The 13,905-nt window shown below is 30.4% G+C and overlaps 2 protein-coding genes across 3 annotated transcripts; one reads left to right on the forward strand and one right to left on the reverse strand.

Annotated features, from left to right (window-relative positions):
• The first annotated feature begins 4,759 nt into the window (after positions 1-4,759).
• Positions 4,760-7,527, forward strand: LOC145742150 (inhibitor of growth protein 1-like). 2 transcript variants are annotated; one of them, XM_082559918.1, is made up of 7 exons: positions 4,760-5,040; positions 5,224-5,372; positions 5,487-5,594; positions 5,828-5,902; positions 6,104-6,350; positions 6,512-6,657; positions 6,763-7,527. In XM_082559918.1, the coding sequence occupies exons 1-7, from the start codon at positions 4,866-4,868 to the stop codon at positions 7,021-7,023; spliced, it is 1,161 nt and encodes a 386-aa protein (XP_082416044.1). In that variant the 5' UTR covers positions 4,760-4,865; the 3' UTR covers positions 7,024-7,527. The 2 variants fall into 2 exon arrangements, with proteins under 2 accessions (XP_082416044.1, XP_082416043.1); XM_082559917.1 differs by having other exon boundaries at positions 5,224-5,594.
• Positions 7,528-7,535: 8 nt separating this feature from the next.
• LOC145742409 (plasminogen-like) lies at positions 7,536-12,665 on the reverse strand. The gene is given in 19 exon segments (XM_082560188.1): positions 7,536-7,583; positions 7,723-7,830; positions 7,990-8,138; positions 8,395-8,521; positions 8,623-8,765; positions 8,891-9,028; positions 9,177-9,272; positions 9,447-9,583; positions 9,779-9,917; positions 10,110-10,237; positions 10,379-10,550; positions 10,712-10,876; positions 10,997-11,136; positions 11,217-11,334; positions 11,487-11,669; positions 11,887-11,978; positions 12,055-12,142; positions 12,390-12,512; positions 12,605-12,665. Coding segments are annotated over 19 exon segments (2,355 nt in total).
• Positions 12,666-13,905: the final 1,240 nt, after the last annotated feature.

The following is a 13,905-nucleotide window of genomic DNA, read 5'->3' on the forward strand; positions in this document are numbered from 1 at the left end:
GTATCGTATCTATATAATTTCTTAATAGTAACTTAAAAAATAAAACAATCAAAGCTAAAAAATTGTTGTATTTTAACTTTATGACCTTTCTTTATATCATACAGAGGGGTAATATTTTTGACAAACAAAAGTTTAAATATTGAACCACTTGACTTTGACGACGACAAATTAAATCGAAGTCACGTGATACGAACCATTAGGAATACCGGAGATCACGTGCGAATGACATTGGAATGTGCAAAAATGGTTCCAGATCGCAATATAAAGGGTAAAGAACTTTATTTAATGATACTTATGTTAAAAAAAAGCGATAAATAATATTCTTATTTAATTTATCATGTTGATCCTAACATTAGTTAAAAAATGCTACTTAAATTTAATTTTTTTTGTTTAAGTGCCTCGTATAGCAAATCCCGCGGTTTTATTAAACACAAAGTATGTTGAATTGATGTTAGTTGCCACACATGAAGTAGTAAGTTTAATTTGGGACTTAATTTTTTTTTACTTTTTATGCACAAGTTGATTTTACCCGACATTTTATTTGTATAAAGCACTTTTTTGGCAACTTTATTTACAACTTAAATGTGTTTTTAATTATATGTTAAAAAAATACAGTATCAAGACTATAACAGCTCAGCCGACAATTTAGTTGCTCGTCTTATCAACTTAGTCAATATCATGAACGCTATGTACGAACCGCTAGATGTCAGAGTTGTGCTTATGTATGTCGAAATCTGGTCAAAGAAAAACATGATTGATATAGTGGAATCAAATACACAAGTAAACAAAAAATAAATAGTTGTCAACTGTAGTTATATACTAATAAATGTCAGCAAACATGTATTGATTTTGTATGTATTTTCAAAAGTACTTTAAATTTTGCAATGAAGCCTATCATTTTGTCAAACAATTATAGACTTTATATATTTTTTAAGAATTTGGAAACATTTAAAGATTATCGAGATGAACAGCGATTAAACACAAGTCAATCCAACCCATGGTTCTACACCGACAACGCCCAAATCTACACCCACTATCAAGGCACAACTTCTATTGGAATTGGTTTCGAAAGTAGCATGTGTACCTCATATTCTGTAGCTGTAGTCAATGTAAGAAAATTGCATTATTAAGTTACGACATTTTACAAATTATGTACATATCAACTCAACAAAGCGTCCTATACGAAAGCGTAGTTTTCAACCTCAAGAAACTGTTATGATATTTTTTTAAAACAAGCATTGTAACAATACCTTACTTTGCATGTCATAAATAGGCCTTAGTTTGCCCACGTTTATATTCATTTCCATTTACAATTTAAACTTCCTTTTATTTTTGCCGTAAAACAAAATAATTAAATTTTTTTTTCATTTTGAACAGGATGATACTGGAAGTGATATCATTGTTGCATCATCAATGGCTCACGAGATGGGTCATAATTTTGGAATGGCTCACGATACCGACAACTGCACTTGTGCAGTAGAAGCATGCATAATGGCACCAATAGCAACATCGTAAACCAATCTAAAATTAATATAAAACATAATACAGTTTTACAATTTGTCAGGGTTTTATTGGTTACGTTCAAATCCTATTAAATATTACACTGTCATTTTGTATTATGCATATATTACATATAAATAACTTTTAATTTATTTACAGTACCACAAAGTGGTCAGATTGCAGTCTTGCAGATCTAAACAATTTTTTAATGACGTTCCAACCAAGTTGCTTATTAAATGTGCCCGATGCTGATCTTATTTTTTCCGAACCAGTTTGTGGAAATGGAATTGTCGAAAGAAATGAGAAATGTGATTGTGGAAGCGACGTCACTTGTGCCAAGTATGCTTTACAAGTCGAGACAGCGACTAAAGTTAATAGTATATTTAATAAACAAACTTCTTTATGTGTTTTAAATATTTTATAGTTCTACTTGCTGCAATGCCATGACTTGTCTGTATTTGGGAATGCGTGGATGTGATTCTTCAAACTTATGTTGTGATTCAACATGTAATATAAGAAAGGCTGGAGTAGTATGTAGAGCTGTTACAACTTTAAATAAATGTGACTTACCTGAACATTGCGATGGGATATCAGAATTGGTATAATTTTTAATTGAGTTCTTAATATTTTTGACTCTTCGTAGTTGATGTGAAGTTGACGATGCTTAAAAAATTTTGGAAAGAAAATTTTTTTTTTGTATTAAGTGTCCTGATGATTTTAGCAAACGCGATGGTTCAAGGTGCCTAAACGACACAGGAAATTGCTACAGCGGCCTTTGTGTGAATAAAAATAGCCAGTGTATGGAACTATGGGGAATTGGTAAAAATTCTTTTTATTCTATGAGATTTTTTAAATCTTTTGTTTTTACCCTTTATAATAAGTTAAAGTAATGAAAATTTAGATGCAAAAAACGCAGAGGAATGTTATGAACTAAATTTGTTCGGAATACCGTATGGAAATTGTGGTTCATTTCCAACTTATTCCCTTCCATGTAGCTTAGCGTAAGTTTTATCAAAAACTTACAGAAAAATTTTACCTAATTTTGGTTAAACATCTCTTTTTATAGAAATGAAAAATGTGGCACATTACAATGTACTTCATCTTCGGAAAAGCCTGCGTTAGAAAGTTTTACGATAACTTACTACAACACAATGTTTGCTGGCGAAAAGTGCCAAACTTTAACAGCGTTTCAGGGTACTCAAGATGTTGGTCAGGTTCGCGACGGCGTCTCGTGCGGGATTAATAAGGTAGATAACATTTTTTTCCATTACAAACAAATAGCCAACATGTAAGTGAACCAAAATGCAAACCGTGCCTGTGCTTACACTCATATTTGAAAATTTTGAAACATTGTTTTGCATTACACTGACCAGTATTTATAACGTTTAAACATGTATCGATATCATTATTTAAATTTTTATAGTATTGTAAGGGAGCAAAATGCTTCTGAGGATACAATCAACTGCGATGCAATGTGTAACTCACGTGGGGTAAATGAATGCAAATATTTATTCAATTACAAAACTAGATTTTTTCTTGATCGTATTTGTTTTTAAAGGTTTGCAATAACTTACTTCATTGTCATTGTGATGTAGGTTGGTCACCTCCTTTTTGCAACAAAACCGGTTTTGGTGGAAGTGTGGATGGTGGTCAAATCAGTAGTTTGTCGATCTCTACTACCTATATGTTAACCACTACAGCTACTACGTTAACTGCACAAACTAAAATACCAACTACTGCTGCTAATATTTCAAGCACAACAACTAAAGTTGAAACTGCTACAACCAATATGTTAACTACCCTAACCGAAACGTCAAACACTTCTTATATTTTAACCGCAACAACTAATAATTTGACTTATTTAACAAACATATCGACCACCAAATCTAATATTTCAACCACTGCAACCAATGTGCAAGCCGCTACAACCAAAATATCAACTACCACAACAAAAACACCAATCGCATTTAGTGCTATATCAACTTATGTGACCAATTTGTCAAATATATCACCTGAGATGCAAAACGCCTCAACCAATTTGTTAACCACCACAGTTATGTCAACAAGTAAATCTTATATTCCAACCACTATAACCAATTATATGCCAACCGACAAAACCAATACGTTAACCACTACAAGCGATTCGTCCGTTACCACAACCAAAAAGCTTACCACAGCTAGCAATTTGCAAACAACGGCGTTCAGTAATTCACCAGCTTCAAAGGAGAATCTAGTATATCAATGTATGTTTATATGTTACTGCCTATTAATCCAAATCTTAATAACGTGACAACTAAGTAATAAATTAATTTGTAATTATTTTTTGTGTGGATTTTTAAAGTTGACTTCGAAAATATCGTAAATGAGATTGGAGTCACAATGTCTTTGAAAACAAAAAAACGAAGAAATTCACGAAATAATAGACTTATCCGGACTGTTGTGGTTCTTAATAATTCGCCATTTGCCGTTAACATTTCTTTAGGTGATCACCAAAACGGAATATCACTTGACGTAAAAAATAATATATATAAGTAACATAATTTATATTTGGTTTTAAGCATCTTGTGTTGCATAAAAGCAGATAACTTTAAAAAAGTTAATTATGTGATTTATACTTTAACATATGTATAGGTTATGGATTGCTGGTGTACCTCTGGATCTTCTTCAGACGATACTAGATTAGTTCAGTTTGTTACAGATGGGTAAGTCATTTTAAATGTAAAAAAAACATGAAATACTTTATTAATTTATTTTACCAGGATTCCATCTAATGACACTGTCATTCAGAAATTTAAATATTCAAGCGTTTCTATTCACACAACAATTAATCTTGACGAATCAGTTTTTTTCAATCCAAGAATTCATGTTCACTGTGAATACCAGTTACATTTAAAACAATTAGATGATATTATGGTTAACACTTATCAGTAATAAAAGTTTAAGTTTAAATGTTTTTGTAAAAATTTTGCTTTAAAATTTTTGTGAGGATACATTTTTTTCGAATTACATGCTTTATTACTTCTAGTTTACGACCAATTGTTGGTTAGTATACTCTTTCTGGAAAGTTTGTTGAGCGTGCAATCGTTTTTTTGTTTTTACGAATTTACCTTGTGTAGTTTTTCATTAAATAACATAAATTTCACTAATAAGGTAGTCTGTCAGTTTACACTTTACCAATTTTTATTTAATTTTTTTTATTGGGTTGGGGTAAAAATGTATTTTTAACTCACTAATTTCCTGATTTCTCATTTTTAGATTTTGGTTTAACAGTCTGACAGTTTAATCCAGAATTCAGTCTGTCAGTCAATAAAGTTGTTTAACGTTTTTAAGTTTTTGCATTTTGTTCGGTATTCATTATAAATTTAATGAAACTTAATAAGTCATTAATGGATGATAATATTTCATTGGACCAAGCCAGTGAAGAAGTAGTAGAATTGGCTGCAATTTATGCAGAGAATTATGTTGATTATGCTGAAAATTTGCCCTTTGATTTACAACACGATGTTACACGATTGAGAGAAATTGATTGCAGTTGCAGAGGTAAACTTTTTTAGTGTTTATAATACAGAATAAGGTATGGATTGAAATTATTTAAATACTCTCAACTCCTGACAGCCTGACTACCAGACTGTCTTTTTTAGATAATGACATTATATTATTGGTGAACTTACAGTAAAGATGCCTCAACTTTTTAAAATTTTTAATTCTTAAATATGTTTTTAGAGTTTTTGCTTGAAATTGAAAATCTTTACTCGAGTTTTACCAAAGAAAAGGATTTGAACTTAAAGAAAAGAGGAATTTTACTCCAAATTCAAAGGTTATTGGCGCGTTGCCAAGAGTTAGGCGACGAAAAAATTTCCATAGTTCAACAGGTATATAATTTAATTGATATTTGTTTCTTTTTTTATTTGTTGTTGTCTAAAAAAATATGTTATAACTTTTATACCTCTAACACTCTGGCATACAATACACTAAATAACAAACAGATTAATGAGGCGATTGAAAACAAAAGAAAGCAAGTAGATCATTCTTGTTATCGATTTAAATCTGCTTATCGTCCCGACCTCGAATTTGGTTCAAAGAGAGATGGACAGGTAAAAATGAGTTTTTTATAGCCTATTTGTGTTTTATTACAAGTTTTGAAAAATTTTTTTTTAAACATTTTTCGAAAATGCTACTTTTTAGTGACATAAACAGTGGCATTTTTTGTAAGTATAAACTAAACTAGGACTATTGATTTATTTTGTTGTTAAAGATTGCGAAATATTATTTGGAAGGACATTTAAAAAATACTGATATGCGTACTAATTAACTTAAATATTTTTAGAGATCTGATAACAAAGGTGCAAAGAGATCAAGAAGACATCGTGTTACTCAGCATTATGGTGAAAAACATGAAAAAGTAAGTTTTGTTATTTGATTTTTTTTAATTTTATTAAAATAAATACAGTTAACTAAACAATGAAAAGCAAATATTTTTCCTGACTTTATTAATTTTTTTTTATTTGCAACAATATTGGTGTCTGTAATTTATAACCTCCAATTCTGCTATTAAATGTTTTGTTTTACTTTTTTTTATTTTATTATCTTTAAATTTTTTTAGGTGATTCGCATGGAATCATCCCCAAGTGAATACAGAACAAGTAGTTTCAATGGAGCGTCATGGAAACAATCTCTTCATTCCTCTATTGATTCTGGGAGCCAGATTTCGGAGACATCTTCCAAACAGGTCAGCGATGATTTTGGATTTGTTAAAAAAAGTGAGAGGCTCGATAAAAAGGAGAGTTCGACCCCACCCCCATTGTCATCTTTCAGTTCAACATCTCACTCAAATAGTTCTTATGGACAGAGTAAGCTTTTTTTTTTTTGTGAATTAATTAAATAAAATATGACTGATAAATATTTGTGACTATTATATTAGCATTTAATAATTTTTTACATCTATAAAAAGTGTCGAAACGAAAAAGTTTTCGATCTTATAAAATTCTTAATGGACACTGTTTTTTTTAAGCTGTTGCAAAGTCTGTATCTACACTAAAAACAAGCACAACTTCAGTAAAACCAATTGCCACATCTGCCATAACATCAGTGTCTTCTTCGAATGGATCAAACAGAAGCTCTTTGAAAGGAAAGAAGAAAAAGAAGAAAGTTAATAAGGTAATTTTCTTATAAATTTGTTACGGGCAAATATAGTTTTAAGTTTGCTATGTATTAAAAAAAAAACATACTAACTTGCAGTTTTTTGTTTATTTAAAACTTAAGCATAATTCGGAACGAGGTTCTGCCCGTTCCCCCTCTCCACAACCTGAACTTCCAATTGATCCTGATGAACCAACATATTGTTTGTGTGACCAAGTCTCGTTTGGTCAAATGATTGGATGTGACAACAAAAAATGTCCCATCGAATGGTTTCATTTTTCTTGTGTCGGTCTCTCTCATAAGCCAAAGGGAAAATGGTATTGCCCGGACTGCTTAAGAGATATTAAAGATAGAAGAAAGGACAACAAACGAGATCACAGATAAATCAACGCCTTAAATATTTAAATAGCTAAAACATAAAACACCCATTCCAAAGTTGGCTTAGGTATCAGATTTTTTTAAGATCAATATTTTAATTTTTTTATAAATATGTTTTACTAGGTACAGCTGATGGCTCATTTAATAGCTTACAGTTATTGTTTGGTTACTGTAGTACAAAATTGGGTGACATCTTCAATAATATCAGTTCTTGCTTATTAGCAAAAAAAGCTATAAAATGCTTTTTGTGATATAGTAACAAAAGTTATCATTTTTTTGTTGTCTTGTTAAGACTTTTAGTGGGGAATTTCAAAGACTTTGTTTTAAAGCAAATTTGTATTTTTAGTTTGCGGAACTATACAACATACACAATTCTATAAAAATAAAGAGTTTTACTTTATAAGTCTTACTTACAAGTATGCTTTGCTACTCATTAGAAATACTTATACATATTTGGTCCAATATTTTATAGTACCATAAAACCAGAACAATAAATTAATTTTTTGAAAAACTTAAGTTTAGTTGTTGTTCATTATGTTGTCCATCCAGTCTCGAAAATAAGCAACCTAAACATAAAGGTGAACAACACAAGTATAATTACTTGTTGTAACAAACCATTTTTGCCTTTACTATTTTAAAAGTGAGAAAAGCCATTAACTTTATAAAGTATTTGAAAGGGTTAAATTTAAGTATTAACAGTCTTACTGATGTGTATACGCCTGGATATCCTGCTTTTGCACAACCTTTACCCCAGGATACAATCCCAACTTGTTTAAAATTTTCTGTATCAACCAAAGGGCCTCCACTATCTCCCTAAAAAGAAGTTTATTTAAACTTTGAAGAATTTAAATTAGTTTGAGGTCGTTTTTTTAAGTAAGTTATTAACAAAAGCTGCATAGATAAAAAGTATCTTAACCTTAGGAAAATTTGGATTATTTTTCGTGAGGTTTATTTATACAAAAATTGATATACTTGACATGTATCGATTCCACCTGATTCGTACCCAGCACATAGCATTCCATCATTTAATGCACCAGCACCATATAAACGCTCGTACACTTGCTTGCAATACTCGGTAGAAACTACTGGTACGTAAGCTTGTTCCAGCGAGTCTGGATATTCTGTTGTTCGTATAAAAAGTTTTCAAGGGAAATTTTGTTAAAACAAAGAAAACAGGCAAAGTTTTGCACTTTTTATGTCACTTAAATGCGCTATTTAGCCTGTTGGACGACTTCAGGCTTTTACTGTCCCAAATTTTATTCTTATTTATACGTCAGTAAAATTCCATACAGAGCCTACGACATGCTATAAAAATTTTGGCAGCCTTTAATTTTGTTAAGATTAAGAAGATTTAAAATATATATGCCGTAAATTTACGGTTATTTCCAAACGATCCCCAACCAGCAATTATTAACTTTTTGCCAACCAATTCCGAAGGAGACTCGTCTTTCGTCGGAAGGCAAACTGGTTTCACATATTCGTTAAACTCAATTGGCGTTGTAGTCTAAAATGTAATTTTAGTAAACTCTTATTATGTAATATTGAAGCGTAATTGTTAGTTTTAAAAAGCATTAATTAAATTTAATTTAATAATTAAAAATTTACCTTAAACAAAGCAATGTCGTTAAACAAGGCAACCCCATCAAAATTTTCGTGCACAAATAGTAACTGAAATAAGACAATTTTTTCTTCAGGTTCGTTCACCGTAAATCGATAATTCCCCACTAAAGCCTCGTATGAACTTGGATCTTCTGACCTGTAAATTGTTTTGCAATAAAGCCTATCTTTACCATGGATTAAACTATCTTGTTTAAGTATGTATTATGACAAAGCAATAAAACTGTAAACAATCAGGCAATAATGCAATGACAACTGTAAGATACTTACTGTATGCAATGCGCTGCGGTTAGTATCCAGTTTTGACTAACAATTGAAGCACCACAGTAAGCATAGTGATTTCTGTTTTGCAGTGCGACAATCCAAGGCATACTGTTTTTATACGCACCCATACCTATTTAATAAAAGTTTTTCAACATTTTATAGAATTTGCTACTTGATTTCTGTTGTATTTGTATAAAACATATTAAAACTTTTTCATTGTTTAAAACTTTAAAACACTAATATACAAAATGGTGTTTTAAATAATATTGGCTTCTTACCTCCGACAACTCTTAAACTAACTTCATCTTCAGATTTTATTGGAACGAGAGGGTCGCCACAAGTCGCCTGCGGTGAAAGAGTTTGCCCTACTGATTCTGTATAAGTATTTGCAACAGTTTTTAAATGTGAATTTTTTAGATTACGTAGCCCGATATACTTAGTTTAACTTTATCTTGATATTTTTTTTCTTATTCTAAAATAGCTTTATTACATATTTGGATATACAATGACTCTTTTATTTTATTGAACTACTGTATATTTCTTTGTACCTGGTGGACAGAGTGGTACGTTGCAGTAATCCCAGTAAGTGTTTGGATCTGTTGTAATACACCAGGGCTTGCCATCGTTATCTGGTGTTCTACAATAATTGCTTTCCAATCCATTATTAGGATATTTGAAAAATTTACTAAAACAAATTTAAAATGGTAAATTTTTGTCAATTGCTTGAAGTAAATAGTTCCTTCTTAATTGAAAACTTTAAACAATAATACAACATCAAACAACAACCACCAAAAATAAAATAAGTTGACGTTAAAAATCTAGTTTTTAGTTTGTTAGTTTTGTTAATAACCCATTTTTAAATTTTTCAGATTTTTTATACTATGTGTGTTGGTGTGGTGTGCTATCGTCCCAATTTTGACACGTGATCCCATTAACAGTAGTTGAAGCTGTTCCTCTGTAGGATCGTGGATCTTTAACGTTATAGCATGTCTCTTCTGCATTTGCGACCGTTTTATATTCTATAAAGAAGCAAAAAAAAATTTAATAAACGTAAATTGACTTTTATGATTGGTTTAAATGTGAGTTATGTTTTAATGACTATCCATCTAGCCATTATTCCTAAATGGTAGAAGTTTTATTTGTTGTTGCTTTTAGCATTTTTTTTGTAAATTTATTATTTTTAATGTATTTACATTTTTTACTAAACCTACCACACTGATCAATTTTGCAGTAATCCCATATTTGATTTGGGTCAGTTGTAATACACCACGGCCAAATATCGTCGTCTGGATCGCGACAGTAATTTTCGATTAAGTTTGAAGAGATTACTTTATCAGGTCTAGTAACAAAAAACAATTAAAGCTGAACCATGTCAAATGTAAAGAAAACATTTTTTACAAAGCATTGCTAATAAACTAACAACAATTGTGTTGTAAGGTTTAGTTGGTAATTTATATGTGATCAAATTTTAGGTAAATACGTGTCATATGAGTGTCTATGTGGTGAATCCGAGTCCCAACGCTGGCAAGCATAACCTTCCATGGTCAAACTTGCCGTTCCCCTGTATGACTCAGGTTCAAGCAGGGAAGCACAAGTTGTGTAGTCTGCTTGTGTTGTTTTACTTTCCCGGGGTTGCTTCTGTGGTGGCGGATCTGAATTTAAATTGTTTGAGTAAAGTAATGTCTGCGAGTATATTTTATGCAATTGAAATTTAAGAATTTTTTTAGTCCATGTACAAATTAACAATTATTAAAATAAAGTGAATTAGTGGTATAGATATAAGGAAAATTGTTCTATTTATATAGTTGATTACGTTTTGGGCATAAATTGGTCGAACAAGCTTCGGTTTCTCGAACTTGACCGATGCAATTTCCCGTGGTGACGTAACCGTTTAAACACTGACGTATTCTTGATCTTTGTCCACCACCACAAGTTAGCGAACATGCTGACCATTCTAACCAGTTTGTCCAGGTTGCCGCTGGTTTAACCAGATATTTAAAATATGTTTTATGTTTTTACCATTATAGCATCAGATAGGCATATTTAAAACATTATTTTTACATCCCATATTTAAAAGATAATTTCTATATTATCTTACCCACGGCACATATAGGTACTTGGCACGATAATTTTCTTAAACGGTTGTCATCTACGTAGCACCATGGCCCATTCATAACAGCGTCAGGATTGCGGCAGAAATTCTCTCTCAAATCTTCATTCGGGTAGTGAAAGGGTCGACTTGAAGTATTAAAAATAACTTAACTTACGAATTTTGTTATCATACATTTAGAAAAATTTGCTGGGCTGCTTTAACGTACTATTGTGATTCTCTGGTACTCCACGGTAAACAGGTTTGCCCATACCAAGCAGTTCGTACATTTCCTCTGTATGAACTGGGAAATCGTCGGTCGAAACATTTGTTATCATTATCACCTCCTAAATATACAAGTTTCACAAATAGGTATTAAACCTTTACATTATTTACTTTTTGGAGATTTATTTAGGACCACTTTTTCTTTACTAAGTATGTTAACCAATAATTCTAACATCTTTTCAGTTTTTTTCAAAAATTTAATTCAAGAACACACCTTGTATAACAGTTATTAGAGGTTCAACATTAATACATGTTTCCATCTTTATGACGTCGTTGACGTCACAATTATCTTGTCCAATCACACCATTTTTACAATTTCTTGTCCTGAATCTTTTTCCACCACCATCCACTTCATTGCATGACGACCATTCCGACCATGAATCCCAAAAAGCTATCTCTGTTAATTGTTTGTTTATGTTTGGTATATTTTTAAATTGTCCAATTTTAAAGCAGTTATTAAATCATAATTATTTTAGCTTGCTGTATATATCTTTTTAGATATAAATTATTTTTTGGGGAAAACTTTTTTGTATGTTAAAATTGTTTTATTTTTTAATTTGGCAAAAATAGAGTTTGTTATAACTATTTAAATGTTTTTACAAATTATGTAATACCTCCTCCACAGGAAGATATGTAACAGGAATCGAATTCGTAATATAAACCGTCGCAGTTTGAATTATCAAGTGAAACTCTACATTCTCGCAGTCTATAAAATAACAACATAGTTAACAAAAAATTTGTGTCATTTTTTTTTAATTTTTAAAAAGCGGAATACATATTACCTTGTTTTGTAGCCAAACCCACATTCAGTTAAACATTTTCCCCAAATGCTCCATGGATTCCAGTTTAAAACATCTTCAGATTTTGTTTCTAAAACAAATTACATATAATCGTATTCTTTTTTTCTTGTGACGGTTTTGTTAAAATATTAGTTAAAAAAAAGCGATAAAAAATTGCATTTTTGTTGTATTCTTTAACTATTGAAATACAAATGTTTGGGTTAACATTGTTTGAATATACCTTCCTTTTAAGCTAAGCATTTATTATAATAAACAGTAATTTTAATTTACAAAAAATATCAACCTGGTTTAATATTGCCACAAACTTAAACAAATACCTAATTTATTATCACCAGTTTCTTTTTCTTTTTCACATGTTTTGCACCCGACACTGCATCCGTTTTCCACTAAAACTCCACATGAAGAACAAGAACCGTTGTCAAACGGAGGACATACGTTTCCTACAACAAATAAAACTATATTTATACCAATCTTATGTTATTATTTCACTCTTTTGGAATTAGCTTCACTTGATATAAACTTAAAAGCTTACCTTTAACTGTTAGGAATAAACAAGCTTCAACTAAAATAGAAATACGAAGTCCTCTTATCATTTTTGCTTAATTTAATAATTTTTTAATATAATTTTTAGCTTAGTTTATGTTTTAGTTGAAGTAAGGAAGTTTACAGAAACAATGTTTTAATAATCAGTATTTATTATATAGTCATTAACGGAAATAAATGATAATAACTAAACAATAACATTGTAGATATCATAACAAAACTACAAAGTTAAAGTAACACGATTTTTTTTAAATACCATGTGTTGTATTTACGCTTCAAACCTAAAAAATATGTAACTTTAACTTTTACGTTAGCATTCACAGAAAAAAATTTTTTTTTTAATATTTTAGGCAAAGTGCATAAGTATGAATAGTAATACAAATTAATAATTGTTTTTTTTGGATAATGTTTTTTGTTGTTAACTTATTTTGGTAGGAGGGGCTGGGTAGGTAATTGTGTTGCTTGTTTTTCTTCTTGTACTTCTTGTCCGGTTAGGGTAATTTCAAAGTTGTTGTAAATTTCTTTTTCTGATTTCTTAGAGTATAGTTAAAAATAATTATGTTCTTATATATTATCACATTACCTTTACTTTATGGTGCTTGGGAAAATTGTTAGATAAATTTGTTTTTTTTTCTTTATTTTTTAATTTAAAATTTTATATATTATACACACACTTATTATTATTCATATTGATTTTTCCAACTAAGTGTGATTAATATAAGGATATTAAATCACGTTTTCCGCATTGGAAAAACGGTTAAATGTTTTGCGCGATTTTTAGATTAATTCACAAACATTTTATATTCTATTTTTAATACGACTTTAAATCCTTCAAACTTTTAAATTAAGCAAGACAATATAAATATACATTATAGAAACACTGCAATTTAAAAAAATGAAATCACTTCAAAAACTGTATATTTGTTTACTACATGTAAAGCCAGCAACTATTGCAAAATATGGTAATTTTTATGCACTTAAAAATGTTTTCATAATTGCATAGAAATATTTTTGAAAAAAGTGTTAAACAAAAGCATAGCATAATATTTTGCATTAAAAATGTTCTATGGTTGTGCCGGGGCTTTAATTGGAAAGCAAATAACAACTGAAGCCAGAATAGCGCTTACTAAAGCCAGCCCGCCAGATATAAATCCAAGGTAGTAGGAATATCCATATGAACCAATAAACGAGGTAAGAAGAGTGAACAGAATACATGCCAGGACTATCGCAATACCTGTGTTGTTACAAAACAATGCTTTAGTAACAACAAATCTAGTTACAGTTTTTACA

Source organism: Corella eumyota, chromosome 2, assembly GCF_963082875.1.
Source record: "Corella eumyota chromosome 2, kaCorEumy4.1, whole genome shotgun sequence".
In the NCBI taxonomy this organism is placed as follows: domain Eukaryota; kingdom Metazoa; phylum Chordata; class Ascidiacea; order Phlebobranchia; family Corellidae; genus Corella; species Corella eumyota.